Here is a 23,362-nt window from a genome sequence, read left to right on the forward strand (position 1 = left end):
TGCCTCTTACCGTTAGGTTTTGGTTTTTGCTTGTGTGTGCTCCCCTGGTGTTTTACAATAAACAAACTACTTAACCCACTTGACAAAGTTTCTACAACCTTCAGAGTGGACAAATGCAACTCTTTTCTCTCACTTTTTCAATCCAAAATCAACACCATTCATAGGTGCCGATACTGTGCAATTAAACATTGCAGTTGGTGCTAAGTGGAGCGTCTGTCATAGTGTGATTGGTTATGTAGGTGGCATTGATTCTTAATTTCCCACGAAGCACCCACGGAGGAAAACATAAATCAGTGCTTATGATGCCATTTGCAACAACTTGACCACCTCCCCTGCTCCTTCAACCTCCACACCTGCCTCCCCCCTCCACCCTCTCGGTCACTCTCTCATTTTTCTCTGCTGTCTCCCGCGGTCAGGGGGGTTAAGAAGTTTGTTTATTGTAGAGAATTCTTAAAGGTAGTCCGTATATGCGTGGAGGTGAACTGGTGACCGCTACGTTTCCAACGGCGGCGTACCGCAGACGTCGCGGCTCGCGCCTCTCGATGTTTAGCGACGTTTGCCTCCCCGCCGCCCGGCTTCGGGTTCCGCTTTCGCACGTTCCCCCGGGCTTCGGGGGCGACTGCCGTGGGTGGCTTGGGCCCCGTCAGAACTGCTTGCAGTTCTAGTTATTATTATTATTATTATTATTATTATTCAGCTACTGCATCACTCCGCAGTCAACAACTGGACTGTCATCCATGATGATGGGTAGGAAGTTGAGATGTACACTTGATCTCATACACCCTGACCTAAATAAGAAGGTGGAAGCAAAACAAGCTCACCATGACAGACATGCCAAAGAATGCAACTTTGTGGCAGGATACCATGTCTATACCAAAAACTATGGATGGGGACCTAAGTGGATACTAGGACTGATTCAGGAGATTACAGTTTCCTAGTGTTGCTGGGAAATGGTAAAGTGGTGAGGCGACATGTAGATCAACTGCAAGCTAGAGCAAGATGTGCCAGTTTCGACGCTAGAGCTCACAGATGAAGAGGTGTGTGCAGCACTACCACCAGTGACCAGCATAGAGACAAAGGACACAAATACTGCAGGTGGATGACAAAGTTGTGCCCATGGTGAAACATGACAAAGAGGGCACTGCACCTGGTGATTCGCCAACTAAGGTGTTGATCCGACCTCACAGAACAGGAGACCACCAGCTTTTATGAAGGACTTTGTAAAATGTGGGACATGTTAGTGATGTACATGTTAGTGATGCAAAGATGAGACATTATTTTGTGTAAAACGTACGGTAGATTTGCCAGATTTACCTAGCATCACTTTTTTTTTCAGGATACTTGTTTTGGGACTGAAATGTTCAAGGTGTCCAAGTTTATGTTTATGAAGTGTCTCTGTGTTGTCACAACGACAGACTGTGTTAGTAAAAGAACTAGGGGTAGGAGGAATGATACACTGATGGGTGTTTCGAAATTAAGTCACCTTTGTTTGTTGATGTTTTCTGTAAGTGTGGGAAGAAAACCAGGTTTTGAGTAACAGAGTAGTTCCCATTTAAGGAGGGAAGGATTTTATATAGTGACTGTTGAATGCTATTACATCCTATGACCAGTAGGAGCTCCATTGTATTGGTTATAAGGAGTAGACCGTAGAGTAAATACCCCATGTAGGTCATGTTGTAACGTTACCAAAGTGTTGCCTGCAATAAAGCTAGCTTGATGGAAACTGAAGTGTCTGCATTATTAATGGATATCTGAAGATATCACAATAACATTGACCTTCTCTGCTATTGAGAGATTGAAAGTCACCCATCTATTAACATTACAAGAGATTTTATTCAATAATGCATCCAAATTAACTTTAACTAGGTCTTTTAACTGGGAGGGAATAAGATACCCAGATATACAATACTGCAGACTGTAGTCTACATGCTGAATTGTCTTTCGACACAAATGTGTGTTAATGTTATGTTGATGCGCAGGTGGCACCTTGTATGGTAGCCTCGGCCACCAGTGTGTGAATGTAGAGTAGAGCGCTTTGGGTAAAGACTGGAAAAGCTCTATATAAATGCAGTTCATTTAACATTTACAGTATGGCCCTGAGCTGGCCCTGAGTTTTTTAGAGTGTTTTGTTTTACACCTGTCCATCAGGTACTCCCACCCACGGGAGCCAACCTATTGGAGCAGGCAGTCTCTGAGCAGCCCAAGCCCAGTAGAGACGGAGATGGACCTGCTTGTGCTGAGAGAAAGATCCAGGAGGGGCATCCGGAACAACGGCTATGATGTGAGAAACTGGAAAAGTCATGGATCTTCTGATGAATGCCGTGTCAATGTTATTTGTTGTATTTTAAAACACTGAGCCAGAAATTAGGTTAGAAAAACATGTCAGATACAGGAAAAGACTGTAGCTGAAGCAAACACCTCTATAACTCTTAAGTTTGAACCAGGATCGAGTGAGTAGAGGATGTGAGGGATTTACTGTAGGATATATTCAAGGAGAGGCAAGACCATGCATAGCTTTAAAGAATTTTGAAGTTGGATCCTGTAAGAAACTGTAATAAAGCAGCTGAAGTTCAAACTCTGACCACGTGAGTCATACAGAGCAATAATGAAACCGTGGATGGATCCTTCTTCCAAAAAGCTCACATGATAGTTGTGGCAATGTAAAGCTTTGCCACTTTGTCAAACGAATAAAATAATCTTCTGAGAGCATTTATAACTTTAATCCTTTCTTTTCCTCCTTCACTCCAACTCTGATGCTGTGAGCTTACACATTGAGGATTAACAAATCACCTTTCAATGAACTTTATAAACCTGCACCAAAAAAAGAAAGATAAAGACAAAGGGAAATAATACAGAAAGAGAGGAAATGACAACAGAATAGAGAAAAGGCACTTCCTTCATTTTAACGGCAGCAGAAGATGGAAAAAGGAAGAAAATGGTGGAGATAGATAGAGTGAGTGAAATCTCTTTATGCAGCGGTCGTGCTACTTAGCTAAATGTCAATGACTCTGAATATGATTTTAGCCTATGGTTTCAGATGGAAGACTTGATAGAGGTTAATAGCCTTGGATGCATCAAACTGTTTGAAATGGCACAAGGACAGCAGTGTGTTGTGTGTGTGTACTGATACAGTGTAGGTATATAACGTATACCTATATAAGTAGGATGTCTCTCTCTACTTTAAATTCTGGTGTTTTTTTGCATTCTCCCTACCCCAAACAAAAACAAATCCACTTCTGTATGCCGCTGTCGCACCAAAAGCATGCTCTTGGGGGAATTGTTGGGTCTTTGTTAATTATAGAGTGTGGTCTAGACCTACTCCGTTTAAGTGTCCTGACATAACTGTCTGTTATGATTTGACACTATACATAAAATTGAATTGAATAATTGATACTGTTAAATTAAATCCAGTTGTTAAACATACAGGTGATATTGATAGAGGGACATGTCAGACAAAAAAATAGACAAAACAGTCCAGTGACTTAGTACTTAATAAATCCAAAAGACTATATGAAAATACACTCAGATGCTAGTTTATTACATACGTATGTGTGTGCTCTGCAGGGTGAACCAGAACCGTTTGAGGAGACCAATGTGGACCGTCTGATGAGCTCTCTGGGTTACGGAGGTGTCACTGGGAACGGCAGCCTTGGGGTGAAAGCTCACCGTGGCTCCGACTCCTCCACACTCAGCTCTCAGCCTTCCATTGATGAGGTCCGCACGCAGATGCATATGTTGCTGGGCAACGCCTTCAGCCTGGCACCTCCGGACCACGCCCCCCCTTCTCCTCCAACCAAGTAAATGTATAATCTTCACAGTTATTTCTTAGCATGCCTGATTTACAGTATTGTGGAAAGGATAGAGAGTTGCCACGATACACAATTTGTTTAAGAGTGTACATCCCACCACAAGCTGTAGATTGTAGTAGATTTTCTGAACATGTCTGCTTGATTTTATACAGTACACTAGAGACAAACTCAAAAAACTGAAAAGAGAAGGAAGGTGTGCATCTGTTGACTCTTTTTTGTTAACGTTCCTCCTTCTCATCAGGAGCCACTACCATCACCAACATCATGCCCACAGAGCCTACAACCCGTCCCACACCAGTCACTACAGTGACGGGGTGACCAGTGCCCCGGGGACCATGAACCATCCCTGTGGAGGCAGGCAGAGGAGTGCAGGCTACGAGGACATGCACCAGTGTAGCCTGCCCAAACCGGTAAGCAGTAGAAGGACTTTTAAGGGCCAAATTACCCAAATTATATTAAAAAAAAACCTATTTTCCTTAATTTCACAACACATGCTTTGTTTACATGAAATTTAATAATTAGGATACCAGCAGGTGCATTGTCATACACCGACTAATATGCCCAATGAGCGAAGAAATATTGCGAGAATTAGGCCTACCATAGAAAATGAACTCGCACAAACCTCAAAACCCGACAGTAAACCAGATACAGATCCTAGCTATTAGGGACTGTTCGTTTTTTATTTAAGGGGCTACCGGAGGAGTTTTGGGCTCTTCAGTCAAAATAGACTTGAGCCTCCCTTCACCAGAAATACATTTTTCTATGACCCTCAAAAATGATTGGGAAAAGAGGCATGACCTTCCCCAACAATTTGTTGATGCCTTCTGTACTGGTTTGCGCTTGGCAAAGATGCGCAGATTAAGGCATGGATACCCGAACCGAGCCTGACGGGTCCCGACGGTACCCGACGTGCCGGGCCGGGTTCGGACAGATATTTAGAAATTATGGTCGGGTTCGGGTTGGGCTCGGTCACATCAGCGCGATATGACATTTGTTGTAAAATGGTGCGGTGGCTCCTTTAAAAGAGCTCAGTGCGTGTGTAAAGTGGGCAGAAGAGAGATAGAGAAAGAGGAAGCAGACGTGTAGATGCGACCGAGCAGAGTTGGTGGAATAAGTTTTTTGTACACAGTGTGTGCGGTGTCCGAGATGAACCCCAGACTGAAAGCCAAGTTCATTCATTTGCTCACCAGAAACGGGATTTTAACCTAAACGTTATTCATTTTATAACTTTGGCCCTGGAGGTAACGACTCTCCCCGATTTTCTGACCACGGGCGGAAACAAAGCAATCAGGAAAGGTTAACACATTGAACATTTTAAATTAAACAGCTTATTAACGTGCGCTTGTTGCCACGTGTGCGCTGATGCGCTCATCTGTTGACATTTCCGAATGCCTTTCTACAGTTGCTTAATAAAAGCTTTCCACACAAACAAACGTACATGTGTCATTAGTATGAGAAAAAAAATGAGATTTTAACTGTGTCGGGCTCGGACACAAATTTCTTAATGCCTGTCGGGCTCGTGCCGGGTTCAGTCACGGCTCTGTCAGACGCGGGCCAGGCTCGGACAGAAAAATTCGGCTCGATCAGGACTCTAGTGCAGATAGCCACAGTTGTTTTACAATCAAGACATACATGACTTAACATCTACTTTCTCATTTACACATCACACTCCACCAAGATGGTGGCCTCTCAGTAGATTTACTCACTATAAGTCAAAAATGAACTGCAGTTTTATTTGACAGTGTGTTCAATGAGTTTACAACACCTCAGCGGTTCTTCAGAGCTCATTTAAAACTGTAAAAACTGATGACGGAAAACGGTCCTTGAGTGACAGATGTGTGCCTGTGTTTGGAAAATGAATCTGGTCAGGATAAACAATATGTATGTACTAATTATCTTGTGTTTTAAAGTCTGGATATTTTCGGCCTATAAAATAATTTTATTATAGATGCTCTGGGTAGGTCTGTGTTAGACACTTAACCCATAGTTGCTCTAGAGGCGTGCGGCCTCTGACATATGTAGCAATTGTAAGTCGCTTTGTATAAAAGCGTCAGCTAAATGACATGTATTGTAATGTAATGTAATAACATTGGCCATTGCTAATGACATACACACTAATTAATCTAGCATACGTTCATTAAATAAATCAATTCAAGCTAAAATTTAAGAGTCTATAATTAGGCTATACTGAGCCTGATCTATTTATACCAGAGATTTTCTTAAAATTAAGTTAATACCTTTTAGAAAAATGTCACCTGAGGTAAAACTCCCCCTGCTGCTACCCTGATTTGCATTTGTATAGCTCACAGCATTTTCATTTACATGTTAAAGCCTCCCCTAGAATTAGGGGGAGGGGGTTCATGGGGGGACAACTGCCAAGCAAGGCCCACGTCAATTTCCGACAATTCATGGCAGTTTTCGGTGTTGCCTGCAAATTGCTGTGTGCATTCGTAAACCTGAACTTCCATGACAATCTACAGTGTCGCTTACTGACAAAAATCCCACTTTTCATGCAGTGACCGTAGCAACATGTCCACAGGTAGAAGATGGACAGTACTGTGTGTACGACTTTTAGACGATTTAATGAGAGACAAATGAGACAGAAGTGCTAAAAAAACCAGTATATTCATACAACTATCACTACTGTTCATGCTTGGAGCAGCCATTTTGGATTGCGATGTAGGGATTGGTAAAGTTCTCCCGACTTTCGAAATCGGAAATCCGACTTAAGGGGTGGGTTCCAGTTGATATTTCCGACTGGGAACTCGGAAATTCCAACTTCCCAAGTCAACTTCAATGCACCAGTACTACAATTACAATCAAACTCTTTTTAACTTCCCTGGGGTCAACGAGCACAAGCAGATATCCTACAGGAACATCGCCACTCTGCCATTTTAACTCAAATTGTGTAAACTTGCCATACTAAATGATAACACTGATAGCACTAATAATGTTACCACAGGCAAAATATCTCTACTAATTAAATATATGCTCTACGTTATAACCACGGTGGTTATGCCAAAGCAAGCGATTAATACGCCTGTCAGGAAATAAATACCTTGGCTGAATGTATTTAACCGGTGTTTCTGACCGTGAGTTGCCGTGAGTTGGATGTGTGAGGCAACTATGTCATGTCCAGGTGTATTGCTCAGGACCCAAGGAAGTGCAGTGGTGTAAGGTAGTCACAACGGGCCCCAGTGCACGCTAGTTTCTAGTTATAAAGCACACACACAGACACATACACAAACACACACACAGTATATATATTTTAGTAAATGTATTGGATTTTACAGTCAAATGAGTAATTTATAGGCTTTTGTATTGGGAAGGTAGAGAGGTCAAAGAGAAAGCTGTCAAGTGGCAATCTTAATCACGCGAAAGAGCCCACCAAACACATTGTTGGAGGGCCCGCTCTCTCTACAGGCCCATTCATCCCATGGGCCCCAGCGCAGCCGCACTACCAGCACTGCCTATTTTTACACCCCTGGTGTCGAGTGTGAAGTTGTTTGTATGAGCGGTTCTTCTTCTGTTTCTCACACTGCTGCCTCTACCCCAAAAGAAGAAAAGAATGGAGGTTAATTATTATTCCATATGGTGCTCACAATATTTCCAACAATATGTCATCGACTTTGCTGTCAACAAGCTGTTCTTACCATTTTCCGTGGAAGAAAGTAGTTGCAATACAAACTATGTACAGTGATATCTATGAAGAGAATAGGATAGGTCAGCATATGGCATGATAGGATGAGTAATAAATATATATTAAAAGCATAAAAGACTACATCTGATAAACTACATGAGAACAGAAGTGAATTGATTGATTGATTTGATTTGACTATTTTGTTATAAGATACGATACAGCTTTGCACCATACATTAAAAAAACAAAAAAACTAAGTCAGGATAACACAATTAAGTCTCTTGGGGGGTGGGGGTGGGGGGCAGCAGATCAAGCATCAATCATCACAACCATACATATAATAAATCAAGAAAATACAGTATTAAAAAGTCATACTAAGATTGGCATCCGAGCCATTTTTTCAGTGCCTGCTTAAAACCTCCTAAACGTCTGACCATCTTTAGATTTCCTGGCAACCTGTTCCACAGGCTTGTTGCTACATACAAAAAGGACTCCTTACCTAAATTACTCTTAACTCCAGGAGGTACAAAATCAGTAGAGCTGCCACTGGTGGAGTAGCTGTGAACATCTCTTACTCTGTTAAAATAACTGATTAAATATTTGGGGACAACCCCATACACAGTCCTATGTACCATGCATAGGTGAATCTGAGAGACTCGATCTTCTACTTTTAACCACCCAATAGTCTCAAAATGAGAAGTGTCAAGATGAGATCTCATGGGGAGGTTCAGAATAAGCCTTATAACCTTATTCTGAGCTATGTTTCAGGTGCTTTAAGACACTATTGTACCATGAGCAGCATGCATAGTCAAAATAAGTCCAGAAACCTTGAGATTCTGGCCAAGAAACGTACTTTTTGATTTACTTTACTTACCAGGGGATCTTTTCAGTTTTATCTTTGACCCAAACAGTATGGCTTCCGTTTTCCCTAAGTGAAGCGATAGCCTATTGTCTGACATCCACCTGCTGACATTCAATAGTTCTAGACTGAGAGTTCTTTCAACTATGTTCTTATCTTTATGAGAAACCAATAACGCTGAATCATCTGCATATAAAAAAGTTCACATGAACATACAGACTTAAGGTCATTTATATATATATAGAAGGAAAAAAAGTGGACCCAGGACACGCCCTTGCGGGACCCCACAGTCTATGCATTGTGGTTGAGACATTGTTCCCCCAATATCCACCACCTGCTTCCTATCTTTCAAATAATAACTCACCCATCTGACTGCTAAGCCATTAAAACCAATGGCTTTTAATTTGTGTACCAAAATGCAATGGTCAGTGGTATCAAAGGCCTTCTGCAGGTCTAACATGACCATACCACAAAAATGACCTTTATCTACCTCCCTCCTGATGTAGTCAGTTAGATACAGTAAACAGGTGTCAGTGGAATGTGATTTACGAAAGCCAGACTGGAACTCATAGAGTAGATTGTGTGATACTAGACACTTGTCAATCTGTTCAAAAATGATCTTTTCAATTATCTTTGACAGACTACACAGAATAGAAACAGGTCTATAGTTTCCATGGTCTAATTTACTCCCTTTCTTGTAAAGTGGAATCACTCTGGCAAGCTTAAAATCATTGGGGAAATGTCCTTGCTCTATAGACATGTTTATGATATGGGTGATACATGGGGTGATAACCTCAGCAGCATCTCTTAAGAATCTAGATGGAATATTGTCAAAGCCAGTGGCTTTAGAGCTATTTAGGTTTTAAGCTTCTCAAGTACAACTGCCTCTGACCTTTTCAAAAGAGATGCCATCGCCTTTAACCTCTTGCTGAGACTAAAGGTCAAGGATGTGACTTTCACCGTACTGCCCTGACTGGTCAGGTAGTTTTTCCACCAGTTTACTAGCAACTGATGAGACGTAGTTGTTAAAACTATCATGTGTGAAAGACTTTTTGTCTTTTGCCTTTAATAAAATAAAATCAATTCATCCTACATTAAAGTAGATTTATGTGAAAACAGCAGTGAAAATATGAAAATATTATAATAGTAGGAAAATGTACCTAAATCTGCACTAACTGTTTTTTTGCCTCTTTGAGCCAATCATATAATCATATGTCGGTTCATCTGCATATGCAGGTATATACATTTTTGCACACATTTAATTTTTATTTGTAGATAGGGCCACGCAACACAACATTTCATACAACCAACATCCTCAAATTATTATATCACTCACAGACACAGACTTGTACAGAGGTTGGACAGAAAAGCTGCCATTAGTGCTCTCAGTATGTGAATTGTCAACAGCTGAATCTGAGAGGGAGAAGCTTTAAAGAGATTAAAGAGACTAATGCAGCTTGAATTTGTATGTATCTTCTGTTTTGCTCTGATCAGACATCCATCTGATTTTGTAGCCCTTTTTATCCATCAAGATTTGTTTGTTGTTCCTTCCACCATTGTTCATTGTATTTTGTACTTTGTAGAGTCCAAATGCTTGTTAAATATGTGACAAAGTTACATTTGTGGCTTCTGCAGGGTTTTCGGTTCACCCAGCTTCCTGATATGGGCATCGGGTCTCCCCCGCCACTGATCCCCTCAAGACCAGGACCACCACCTGGGACCTCATTACGACGGTACCACACACACTCACACAAATATAGACAACAAAAGACACTTGTGAGAAAATATATTAAATATATAAATAAATAAATGTAAATGTATCGAAACAAATAAAAACAAGGAACACACTGCACCCTCTGTAAAGGACAGTATAGACTAAATGCTATAGAGGTAAATGCTCTACCAGGTAGCAAAACATCCACTGTGCTGTTAAAAAAAAAATGTTGGGGGGCATTAGTGAGCAGTGAACGGAGTAGACATGCCACTTTAATGCGAGGCGCTGCTCTGCTATGTTTCAAAGAATTTACATAGTTTGCCTGTTTATTTATTCCCAGTAGGAATTAACAGTACAAAGTACCCTTTGTTTTTATAGTTTCTTCGAATAAAAAAAATTATAAATTACTTTCCATTTATGTTATTACAACATACAACATTATATCTCATCTCCATACATGCTGCACAAAATAATTACAACCAATGTGGTGTAAAACTTATTTATTTTTCATATAAACAATAATAAATATCATAAAGTAATCAAAACTTTATATATATATATAACTTAATATGACTAACACAACATAAATTGCTAATGTTGGCTAGACATTTCCTGAAAGAAGTCATCCTCCTTATTTTTTTCCAAATAAGAAAAAAAATGTAACATACCTTTACAACAGAAAGACTGCAACCACTGCTTCACTTTCCATGCCTTGCAGCTTTCTTCTATCGCCATTGCTCAAAAACTATGGCAATGTTTCCTCCAGTTTTTCCTCTCAGTATCTGCAGCCCCTTTTAGTCGCCGCTTTTTCAGCTTCAGTCTCTTTCTTTGCCTTTTTAGCAGGGCAGGTGGTTGCAAGTAAGCAAGCCAAAACTTGTTGAGTTTCTCCAATGCCACCGGAGTTTCTGCAGACTTGCAGTAACTCCGGTGGCATTGACGCGCACTGAGCTTTGGCTCGTACACCGGAGGTGGAGAGTACACACAGAAAAAAGATAGCTAGGTGAATGTGAGGAGATATATGCTGAATTTTACAAAAAGTGTATTGGAATAACATCACTTACTATACCTTTAATGATTTCAGGTCACATAAACTCCTTTCCAGTAATATTGCTGAATATCTATGCGAATTGTGACAATCCTGATTTTTTTCTTAAAGCTTCTGATATGAAACCAGCCTCTAGTACAAATGTCATTATTGGAGGTGTCTTTAACTGCTACTTGGATCCAACTCTAGACATTTCAGACTAGACTTTTAACAAAACCATCTCCTCCATAGCTTCACTGCAAACTTTGTATGATTTAACTAAGACTAAGAACATGGTTGATATTTGGCGACTGCAGGATCCTGCTGACAGAGATTTTTCTTTCTACTCTCATGTCCACAAATCTTACACTGGAATTGGTTATTTCTGATTTCTTCTGAATTGCTACCCAGCATACAATACATACACACATACATACAATTTCCACTTATAATATTTTGATTTCTGACCACAGCCCGGCATCAATTCAATTTAAAGATATCCTGTCCAAACAGAAGCACATCTGCGCTTTAACCCCCTTCTTCTTAATGACCACTCCTTTACATATGACCATGTGTATAGATGAGTTTCACACCACCAACGATAATGGGGAGGTCTCTGATTCCACTCTATGGGAGGCCTTTAAAGGGGTGATAGAATGATTATATAGGGTCTTTCACACTGTTCCTTAAGGTCTCCTAATAGGGTACGTAACATTGATTGGGCTGAAAATGGCCCGGGTGCTATTCTATGGGCCCTAATGCTACCTTGTGGAATGGCCGATTTTGGAACGAGAGCTTTTCTTCCAACTATGGTATGCTCATGAATATTTAGATGAGCTGATTGAGCTGATAGGATCAGACAGATAAAACGAAAACTGCTGATTGGTTGAGCGAAGCACATACACACACAGTGGAGACGAGACAGCAGGTCTCATATTTCAGACACTGCAATGTTATACATTGTTCGTCTGCTATTTTATTACTAAATTCACTTCTGAGACTTTTTAATGCGAGAAATCAACTCAATCAAAATGTAAAGCTCAAATATGGGCCGTTTTATGAAAATTGATGGCTAATTGCAAATTTGGTAAGACGGTGTCGGACTTTAGGAGCTCCACACAATCTGACGAGATACCCATGGCAAAGTCACCTGGGGCTCCGCGGCCCCCAGGCCAAGCGGGCCGCCGGCATTTGGGAGTCCAGTAACCCAGAAATGGTGACTTTGCCCTTTGAAAGTAAAATTCCGCCGTTGCTGAGAAACTAGTCCCTCAAAATGTAATGCTATCATTGAGATGCAAGGGTAGTTTTATTTCTAACATTATTCTGTCAACACAGACATTTACATCGATAGTCTGGCGTTATAATTTATTTGCCTTGGGTGTACTGTGGAGTGGGTAAGACTGTTTTTAGTGGCAGGCTAGCAGATACTGTTGCAGGCTAGCAGATACTGTTGACTTGCGCTAGCCTAGCACCAGCGAACTCTGCAACTGGAAGGACTGGATGAAAAGTGTTAAACGGTCTCCACTGATAAATAACACACTGGCTAGCTTGGAAATGAGGTCCTATGTCCAAAATTCTGAACCACCCCTTTAATCTGAGCCTGTCAGTGGCAAAACAAGCATTTTTGTGAACGTAAATACCAGCTGTACAATTGCTCTATTAACATTGTAGCTTGTTTCACACTGCCGACTGCAGTGATCTTACTTAATACTACCCCAATGTTAAAGATTGTTGTTCCCATCAGTCACCTAGACACAAAAACATAGGAAAATAGGGTCCACGTTGAAAAAAAACAATGTTGTAACATTGTTACCCTTTAATGGTCGCCTTAGGGATATTGATAAGATGCTTCGAGCACTTGAGGAGACGTATAGATCCTCCCTTTTACAATCTGACTACAACAAGATCTTAAAATAAAAATACGAATACTATCCTTAATAAACATGTCAGCAGACAATTACTAAAGCTCAAGCAGAAACACTTTGAACTGGATGACAAACCAGAAAAGTTATTAGCAAGTCATTGGGTGCATTGGTGACTGACCTAAAGCAGATAAATGCTTGCTTCAGTGTTACAGACCTTGCAAGTGACAGACCAATATGCTCTTTGGAATTGTGACCAAAAGGTGATAACTAATGTTCTGGCCACAAAATTGGGTAAGCATAGCTCAACAATTGTACATCCTGTCCAGAGTGGATTTATACCGGGTATATTATCATTTAGCAATATTCGTCTGCTTTTGAATACATTATATGTGTTCCATGAGAAGGACACTTAAGCTGCCATCTTATCTCTCGATGCCCAGAAGGCATTCGATCAGATTGAATGGCCTTACATGCTAGAGGTGTTAAATCGATTTGGGTATGGAGTGAACTTTATAGAATGCATTAAAATAATTTATTCAAATCCAGTATCTTCTATTCCGACTAACTAAATCCCAACCTTTTGATCTACAGCACAGTGTGAGACAGGGCGATCCCCTTTCCTCCTGCTGTTTGAAATTGCTTTCAGGGGTCACTTGGGTATCCAAGGTTGAAAGTCTTGTGAATCTATGTGTGGATGATTTATTAATTTGTTTATCTGACCCGCTAGTGTCAGTGCCCAACCTCCTGAACTACATTAAATAATGTAGTAAACTGTCAGGATATACAATAAACTGGGATAAAAGTGAATTCATGCCCCTGACGAACAATCTGGGCTCTGCTTTCTTAAAATCCTTGCCATTCAAAGTGGTTACCACCTACTTTACCTATCTTGGACTAAAGATTTCTATAAACCCTAAGCTTTTATTTTAAAAAAAAAAAATTCTGGACGTGGTAGACAAATTAAAAGATAACATTAGGAAGTGGAAGTTGCTTCCCCTTTCAATGATTGGCCGAATCAATGCTATCAAAATGGTTGCACTTCCGAGGTTCTTCTACCTTTTTTAAAATCTTCCTGGTAATTTACCAATATCCTTTTCTTAACAATTGGACTAGGTTACCCTCTTATTTGTCTGGGCAGATTCAATTCAATTCAGTTTTATTTATAGTATCAAATCATAACAAGAGTTATCTCAAGACACTTTACAGATAGAGTAGGTCTAGACCACACTCTATAATTTATAAAGTCCCAACAATTCTAGTAACTCCCCCAAGAGCAAGCATTTAGTGCGACAGTGACAAGGAAAAACTCCCTTTTAGGAAGAAACACTGGCCAGACCCAGGCTCTTGGTAGGCGGTGTCTGACGGTGCCGGTTGGGGATGTGATGAACAGTGGCAATAATAGTCACAATAAGAATAATGTGACTAGAAAATGGTAGTCGTAGTAGTTCATGTCATAGCAGGGTATGTACAGTATGTAGCGTGGCATAGCAGGGCATGGCTGGATGTAGCATGTTCAGCAGGACACAGCAGGACGCAGCAGGACGCACCAGGGCACCGTAGAGCGTAGCAGGGTGTAGTGAAGCAGGACCACGGCAACAGCTGCAACCAAGATCTTGGTGCCATCCTAATCCAACGAAATATGCTGGGAAAAAGAAACATAAGGACTCCGGGGAGTAAACTCCCCAGAGTTAGGTTAGTAACAAGCATTTCTGGATCTCCTCACTCCCTAACTAAGAGGAGGGTTTTCAGTTTATTCTTAAATGTGGTGACAGTGTCTGCCCCCCCAAACCCAGACTGGGAGCTGGTTCCACAGGAGAGGAGCCTGGTAGCTGAAGGCTCTGGCTCCCATCCTACGTTTAGAGACTCTAGGAACCACAAGTAGCTCTAAATTTTGTGAGCATAGTGCTCTAGTGGGACAATAAGGTACAAAGAGCTCTTCTAGATATGATGATGCTAGACCATTTAGAGCTTTGTAGGTCAGGAGAAGGATTTTAAATTCAATCCTGGATTTTATACGAAGCCAATGCAGAAAAGCTAATACAGGAGAAATATGATCTCTTTTCTTAGTTGTTGTCAGAACACGTGCTGCAGCATTCTGGATTAGCTGGAGAGTCTTAAGGGACTTATTTGGGCAACCTGATAGTAAGGAATTACAGTAGTCCCGCCTGGAAGTAACGAATGCATGGAGTAGTTTTTCTGCATAGTTTTGAGACAGGGTGTTCCTAATTTTGGCAATGTTACGAAGATGAAAAAAGGCTGTTCTTGAGGATTGTTTTAGATGGGCGTTAAAGGATATATCCTGGTCAAAAATAACTCCTAGATTTCTGACAGTAGTGCTGGAGGCCAGAGCAGTACCATCCAGGGTAGCTATATCTTTAGATAATGAAGTTCGGAGGTGTTTGGGGCCCAGCACAATAACTTCATTTGAGTTTAATATCAGAAAATTGTAGGTCATCCAGGATTTTATATCTTTAATGCATGCTTGAAGTTTAGCTAACTGACTGGTTTTGTCTGGCTTGATTGACAAGTATAACTGGGTGTCATCCGCATAACAGTGAAAGTTAACTGTTTCCTAATAATATTGCCTAGAGGAAGCATATATAAGGAGAATATAATTGGTCCAAGCACTGAGCCTTGTGGAACGCCATGGCTAACTTTAGCGTACTTGGAGGATTTATCGTTAATATTAACAAATTGAGATTGATCAGAGAAATAGGACTTAAACCAGCTTAGTACGATTCCTTTAATGCCAACTAAATGTTCCAGTCTCTGTAATAGGATGGTATGGTCAATAGTGTCAAATGCAGCACTAAGATCTAATAAGACAAGTATGGAGACAAGACCTTTGTCGGCAGCAGTTAGAAGGTCGTTAGTAATTTTCACCAGTGCCGTCTCTGTGCTATGATGCTTTCTAAATCCTGACTGAAAGTCCTCACACAAACTATTGCTATGTAGAAAATCACATAACTGATTAGCGACTACCTTCTCAAGGATTTTGGAAAGAAAGGGAAGGTTAGATATATATAATATATCTAGTAATGAAGTGTTAACCATGGGAAACGCTTCTTTAAGTAGGTCTAAGAGACAGGTAGATGGCTTAGCTGAAGAGACTTTTACCATTAATTGTTGACGGTCTATAGGAAAAAAGCAGTCTAAGTATATGTCAGGTCTTGTCATTCTTTCTAGTAGTCCTGTGTTTAAAGGTGAACCGTTGGAAGTTGAGGGCAAAAGGTGATGAATTTTATCTCTAATCGCAGCATAAAGAAATAAAGAATAAAGAAATAAACCCGCTCGCATTGTTAAGGCCCACCTACAGAAGAATGTCAAAAGTGGTGGCCTCGGCCTTTCCGATATGTAAGCACTATTACTGGGCTGCAAATGCAAGGGCTCTCTCTTTCTGGAAGTGGGGCTGTCCCAACAACTGGTCTGATGTTAGATTTTGTTCTCTCTACAAGTACTTGAAAGAAAATCATATGTTTATTAAGCTAGTAGTGGTGTGCGATACTGCAATATTTGGTATCGATTAGGGGTGCACGATATATCGACTCAATATCGTTATCGCGATATCACGTTGCGCGATATTATACCGAAAGTCTCGCGATAATTACGCGATATTTTGTTTGCGTTGCATCCCGCCCGACATGTACCCAAAGAGTATAGAAGCAACAAGAGGCGAAACTCAATAGAACGTTGTGTTACATTCAGTCCAAGATGGCGGTGCTGCACTCAATAGAATGTGCCATTGCAAGCTGCAGCACAACGTTCCATTGAGTTTCGCCTCTTGTTACGTCTATACTCTTTGATGCACCTCTCGAAAAATACACATCACTTGGTAGCGTTGTATTTCCCCCGACTCATTTCCTGGTTCTCCTTCTCCATAAACAACATGAAATCAAGGAGAGGGTTAACTTTTCCTGCTCCAGATTTCCCACCGTGGTCAGAAAGAACAGGGGAAACACTTTGTTTCTCTCACTAACACTCTAGAGTCACTACTCGCTCCGAAGAAAATCGCTGTCACTCTCTCACTGTTTCCTCGCTCTACCACACACACCCACATGCTGGCTCGACGCACACACCACGGCACGTATAAACATCAGCTGCGTGGAGCCTCCGCAGAACCATAAAACGAAGCGAAAGAAAAGAAAGGAGCTAAAGAGAGAGTGGAGCAAAAAGAACACAAAAATAAGAAAAAAATAAGTATTGCTCTGGGAGACGACGAAATAACAGATTGAAAGGAAACTTTAGAGGCCAAAGTAACCCTACAGTCACATTAGCTACAAAAGAGAGCGACGTGCACTTGCTTGTGGGCGCTCCTGGGCGTGCCTAGCCTACCTCTGGTTGCTTGGCAACAGTAAACAGAAATTCTCCAGTGCTACCTTAAACAACGTCTTAAAAGTTACTTCAGAGGTATTGTTAAGTCACAAGAACGATGTTTTTGGATTTAAAAGTATTTATTTCTCGATAAAAGTAACACAATATATGAGATTAAATGCCAAACATATCAAATATATAAATAAATACGATGTCCTGAAGCGTTTTCCGCCATCTTGAATTATTTTCTTCGACTTGAGCCACTGACGTACGTCACACTGCCCTCACGCTGCCTTCACTCTGATTGGTAGTCGCTAAATGAATGGTAGCTGTCCCTTGTAACTAATGTGAGTGTAGGGTAATGCCTCCTCCTCGGTAGCTTGGAAATACTTTGGCTTTAAGCCAACAGATGTGCATTGCATTGTTTTTTATACTGTAGTGCATGTCCTGTTCTATAGACATGCTCTTTATTTATTTATTTTATACTGTCCAACCAGTAAAACATGTCCTGTTCTGTAGACAGGATATACAGGTCATATTGGACACATGTACCAGTCCAATATGACTGTCAGTTGAAATGTACCTGTATATGTACCAGTTGAAATAAACCTTGTGTTGTAAGAAAACTTGTTTTATTTGTTAGAAATCTATTTTGATGCGTTTTCCCATAACTTTGGTAATTTTAAATATGTTTAAAAATATCGAAATTAATATCGATATCGCAATATTCATTATCGATATCGCAATATCAAATTTTTTCAATATCGTGCACCCCTAGTATCGATCCGATACAGGGCCAGTATCGGCGATACCGATACAATATCGGTACTTTTTAATAATTAAGGTGGATGCATCATGAAATTGCTAAATCTGAATTAATTTGTATGACCTTAAGTGCCCAGGAAAGAATTTGCATATGCTTGAATACATCTGTTGTGTTACCACTGTATCTTACAGCCTTTTTACAAATCATACAGCTTGCTGTTGTTTCATTTTTGACCTGAAAATATAGCCACATGGTGCTCCTCTTCCTCTCTGCCATTCTTCTGCTCCGTCTCTGTCCTGCTTGTGTGTGTGTGCTGATGGCCACCACCAGGCCTGGCTGCTTGCTTGCTTGTTTGCCTGGTGCCGCTGAGTCATGTGACGGTACAACATCAAATCACAAGAGGGGGGAGGAGGAGCAAAGTGTGCCTGCTCTGCGCTGTGACAGCAGCGGCATTTGAAAGCAGCGGCGCTTACACAGACACAGACATCCAGGTTTCCTTTTTGATGAAACCGCAGAAACTGAAACTAAAGTATTGATCTCATTACACTAGTATTGATCAATATCAATACCAACGTTGGTATCAATATTATCGATATTTGGATCGATCTGCCCACCACTATAAGCTAGTATCTACCTTTCACTCTAAGCACCCCTGCAATTAAGATAGCACACCGGAGAATACAGAGTTTTAAAATGGGCTAAAGAATTTTAATCGGCATCATTTGAACCAACTGCCCTCCATCCACACTATCTGTGTCTCTCACTCTTTCTCTTTCAGGCCCATATGTTAGTCTGTATCATTTGAACCGAGCAGCTTCTTAATTTAAATGCTGTTGCTGTGTGCACCGTGTTGCTGGGCACTTTAGCACTGCAGAGAGTGATTGACTGTTCAGCTGTTGTGGATTGCATGGAGAGACATGTTTGCCATCTAGTGGACAAACTGATTAAAAAACATGAGTAAACATGTTTGACCTGCAATGTACTGCAGACTGCCAGGAACAAACTGACACTCTGGAAAATATATTATTATTATTTTTATTTAATTTTTTGCAGTTGTTCACCTTTTTATAATTTGGATATATATGTATAATTGAGATATAATACAGGACTTTAAATGTTTATATTTTGTATGAAAAAGACAGCTCTGTTGGTTTTTACAATTATTTAGGGTGTGTGACCATTATTCTTGCTTGAAAACCAGAAACAGAAATGTGTGAGTAGTTAATAAGTCAGCTTGTCATACATCAGTTCCTCTGTGCCCTCAGGGTGGAAGAGTGCGGCATTTTAATTCCTCTTTAGTATGCAGTGTGACTGAGGCTTTAGTGTGCATAGTGCATTATGGTCCTGAGCCCTGGCAATGACATCATCTCTCATCCGGTCTCCATAGTGTAACATGTACAGTGGTTAGTATTTCTAAAGTGCAGAGGAGGATGCTGCAATGTAGAAGAGGTGGAAAAGGATAATAACAATACCTGTCACACTGAAAAATTGTGATCTACACAGAGAGCAATAACAAGGCTCTGGAACAAGGACATTGCTAAGGTTTTTCAGATGGTGAGGTCATGAGTTTAAGTACCCAAAATACCCGGAAATTTCAACCTGACACCAAAAAAACAGTCCAAAAAAGGTTTCAATTGTTTGGATTTTTTATGTTGTACAATTTGTTGTTTTCTGTAATATTCTGTCAACGGAAGGTCTAGTTGCAAAGTTGCAAGGCCTTCTCTTTGTTAATATGAAAACAATTCTGGTGGGGAAATATTGAATCCTTAATTGTTTTTGTTGGCCTGAAAGTGGGAACATTTAAATACATCAAGTCTAAATTCACTGAAATCAGCATATAAAATATCAACTGTAATTTTTCTACTAATTCCTCCTCCTTCCCTGAAATTTTAGTTTAGTTTTTTTAATGGCAGCATATTAAAATATACATAGCTAATTATTTAGTATTTTGACACCAACATGTGGGTGTTTTGCTTTGACCAGATGTTTGCTTTGAGTGCAGTGTTATTGGACAGTGGATATTTTTATCCTTAAAATGATTAACCATTTCATAAAAATTAAACTACAGTCATATCATAAAAGCAATTTACATATTTCCCTCTTCTTTCACTTCCTGTGAAAAAAACATGCCATGTAATATTGTTGTAATATTGTATTTCTTTAATAGTCATTAATATGCTATGCAGCAGTCTTTTAGAGACCTTGGCTAAAATATTTGGGTATAATCAGCCCATACTTGTCTTGTGTCTTGTGTGTTATTGGAATAAGTAATTTAAAAAACAAACAAACATGACTATTGTTGGGACCATCAGAAAAGTAAAAGTTAAGCATTATGATCTTAAACAATAAGGCTACATGTAAAAAGCCACAGCCTGAAGGCTCTCTGACCTCTGAGAAACATGGGCCTTTCTTAAACAAAGAAAGGTCTGCATGTAGCTGTAGCATTCTGGAATGTCACACCTATATGAGAACTCCACGAGGAAAGGGGGTTTCAAACTGCTGGAAGTCTAAACTGTGAATTTCTATTGGTCAACGGTCACTGGACACAACAGGGGTCCGACCAGCTGACCGAAGGAACAAAAGCCTCAATCACCACTGAATCTTTGCTTTCCACCTCAACTCCGGTTGAAGACAGGTCAGCACGACAAGCTTGTGCCAAATTGGTCCATTTTCCGGACAAAAGGCGGATTTCTTGGATCTGAAACACACACCTTGTGTGTTCAAAACTGCAGGAGAGGACACCTTTCTCTAGAAGAAAATCGGACAACACACTGTTTCCAAAAACAGTCGACCTGAACTGTTCCCTCCACTGCCCCGAGGAGGAATTTCAAGTTAATCATTGACGAGTGATTAACTTTGTTCTATTTTTCCGTGGAAACCTATGGACTGATGGACGACAACATACAGTAAGGCTTAGTGTTCTGGGCAGAGATAGAACATAGTATGTTTATTAATGTGTAAAGGCTAATGTTGCCATTGTTTACCATTAATGTCTTCGATTAATAATGTGCTACGGGTGCACGTCTGATTATTGATCTGTGATCGGGACCGCGTATCCCATTATTTTCTGTGAATGTATCATTTGATCACGATACTGTTGATATATGTTGTGTTTGACTAATGTAGCCTGGTTTAAAACTGTAAATTCTACATTGCTTTTCTCCCGCTGGGAAGAAGTTAGCTACTGTACTGAATGAGAGGGTGATCACTGTCAGAACCTGAAAAATCAAGACTCAAGGTGCCTTTTCTTTATTCCAAGTGTGTTTTCCCTCCATTTTTCTCTCTCTCTCTCTCTCTCTCTCTCTCTCTCTCTCTCTCTCTCTCTCTCTCTCTCTCTCTCTCTCTCTCTCCCTCTCGACACACACACTCATACACACACAGACACGTGCGTCGAATAGCAACACAGCTAGCACATAGCGAAGTAGCTAGTGTGTTCTGTTGGTCTGTAAGACGTTAGCCTGAAAGCTACCGCCCTCTTGAGATGAAATTTTTGTTTTGTGCAAATTTTTAGTTTTGTGCAGCTCACAGGAGTAGCCATTTTTGTAGTCTTCGGGCTAGACTACATCTCATCACCTCTTTTTTTCTCACACACACACACACACACACACACACACACAATTAATAAATTCTACTCTATTTTAAATAGCAGTTGTCTGTGATTATTTGTGTACTTATTGTAATAATTGCTGGTTGAACACAGGTCAGTGCAATTTCACCCTTCCTTTTGTTCCTTTAAAGAATACCAGATAGATTAACCAAGTTAAGATCTGTATTTTAAAGGGAACACCACCTAATGAGACTGTTTCACAGTTCGGTTATTGGCCTCTGAAGTGTTCAGAGTGGTGCCCCGTTTTGATTGTTCGTCGATTTGATAAAGTTATTAATAACAATATTCATAACTTTATTAATATTGATAACACATCTTTGATAATTTGCCAATGATTGAATCTGTACACCTACGAATTCCCAACACTATTATGCTTGTTTATTAGATGGACTTTGATGTGGGTGTGCTTGTCTTGAATGTAAACACATCACCAACCTAATTTTGACTCTGCAGCTGACTTACCTAGTCACTGCTTTGATACCAACTGAAACTTCAACTGTTAACATCTTACAAACTTCATATTCATCTCTGACCCCTTACAATTAACTGAAATTTCAATTGCTTTCATCGTTTGCACTTTAGCTGACATTTCAGCTGCTTTTCTTTTTCTTTAAATGATAGTTAATCTGCTTTTTTTTTAAATGACAGTTCAACAGCTTTCGGTACTTACTAACTTTCACTTTCATTTCAGCTACCATCACTTACTTTAGGGGTTGGCAGTAGCTCAGTCCGTAGGGACTTGGCTTGAATTGAAAAAAATCTAATTTCCCCTTTCAGGGATCAATAAAGTATGTCTTCTTCTTCTTACAGTTCAGATGTCAGTTCACATGTTCAACTGTTAGGTTAATGGCTGCAGTTATGTGATTACTGTAGATCAGGTTAACATCCGTCCCTCCTCTCCACTGACAGTTCCACCCCTGATGTTAGTGTGAAGCCCCGTGTGTCAGAGGCCTCAGACCTGCAGGCCCAGCAGCACAACGGTGCCCCATACCTGCCGCTGTCCAGGACCCCCTTCCCTGCTGTCACTGTCGACCAGTCCATCAGCACCTACTCAGGTATGACATAGTGGTGGTGTTGTAATACAGACAGTAGCTATGATAAGTGAAGTTCAGTCATTGGCTAAATCGATCTTCACATCTTACAGGAAACCCAATAACAGCAGTCTACGCTATATCTGCTAACCGCCCTGGTTACTCAGACTACTTTGTCATGTCACCGCCGTCCTCATACCGTAGCCCATCCTGGATGTCCTACCCACCTGAGCCTGAAGACCTGCCGCGCCATTGGAACGACACACCAGTGAGACACATACAGCTCCTTTATAATGTAGTTTACAGTCATACATGACAAGCTGCAAACACTTTCTGAACCAGTATTTTGTTCAGTGTGTGAAGTATTTCTTCTCTTTTCCCCCACAGAACTCACGTCATCTTGAAACCATCTGCTAAAGTCGTCTGCCTGTGACACTGAGCGGAAACAGCCGATAGCTTGGTGGGTCATACCATCTCAGCACTGCAATGTTATGTTGTCATGCTTTTATACAGGGTGGAGATTTTTTTAATATATTTAAACATATATTTATACCTCAAGACAGCAGATATTTGGTACTTTTGGTGAGAAATGTGATAACATGACAGTATTTAGATATTAAGATGTTAGATTTTAATGAAAAAAATAGAATAGGATTCAACAATATCCTTACATGCACACCTATATTCAACTATTATTCCAAATATGACAATATATCGGAATTTGACACAGGTCATGT

The 23,362-nt window shown here is 40.4% G+C and overlaps 1 protein-coding gene across 1 annotated transcript in view; it reads left to right on the forward strand.

Moving 5' to 3' along the window:
• LOC116057569 (UPF0606 protein KIAA1549L-like) overlaps positions 1–23,362 on the forward strand; it is a 131,676-nt gene that overhangs the window by 102,564 nt on the left and 5,750 nt on the right. Inside the window, exons 9-15 of the mRNA XM_031310106.2 lie at positions 2,149–2,281; positions 3,565–3,797; positions 4,051–4,219; positions 9,943–10,040; positions 22,504–22,649; positions 22,739–22,893; positions 23,013–23,085. Of these exons, the coding sequence (XP_031165966.2) occupies positions 2,149–2,281; positions 3,565–3,797; positions 4,051–4,219; positions 9,943–10,040; positions 22,504–22,649; positions 22,739–22,893; positions 23,013–23,042 (964 nt within the window). The 3' untranslated portion in view covers positions 23,043–23,085. The remainder of the gene's footprint in view (positions 1–2,148; positions 2,282–3,564; positions 3,798–4,050; positions 4,220–9,942; positions 10,041–22,503; positions 22,650–22,738; positions 22,894–23,012; positions 23,086–23,362) is intronic.

This window comes from Sander lucioperca, chromosome 7, assembly GCF_008315115.2.
Source record: "Sander lucioperca isolate FBNREF2018 chromosome 7, SLUC_FBN_1.2, whole genome shotgun sequence".
In the NCBI taxonomy this organism is placed as follows: domain Eukaryota; kingdom Metazoa; phylum Chordata; class Actinopteri; order Perciformes; family Percidae; genus Sander; species Sander lucioperca.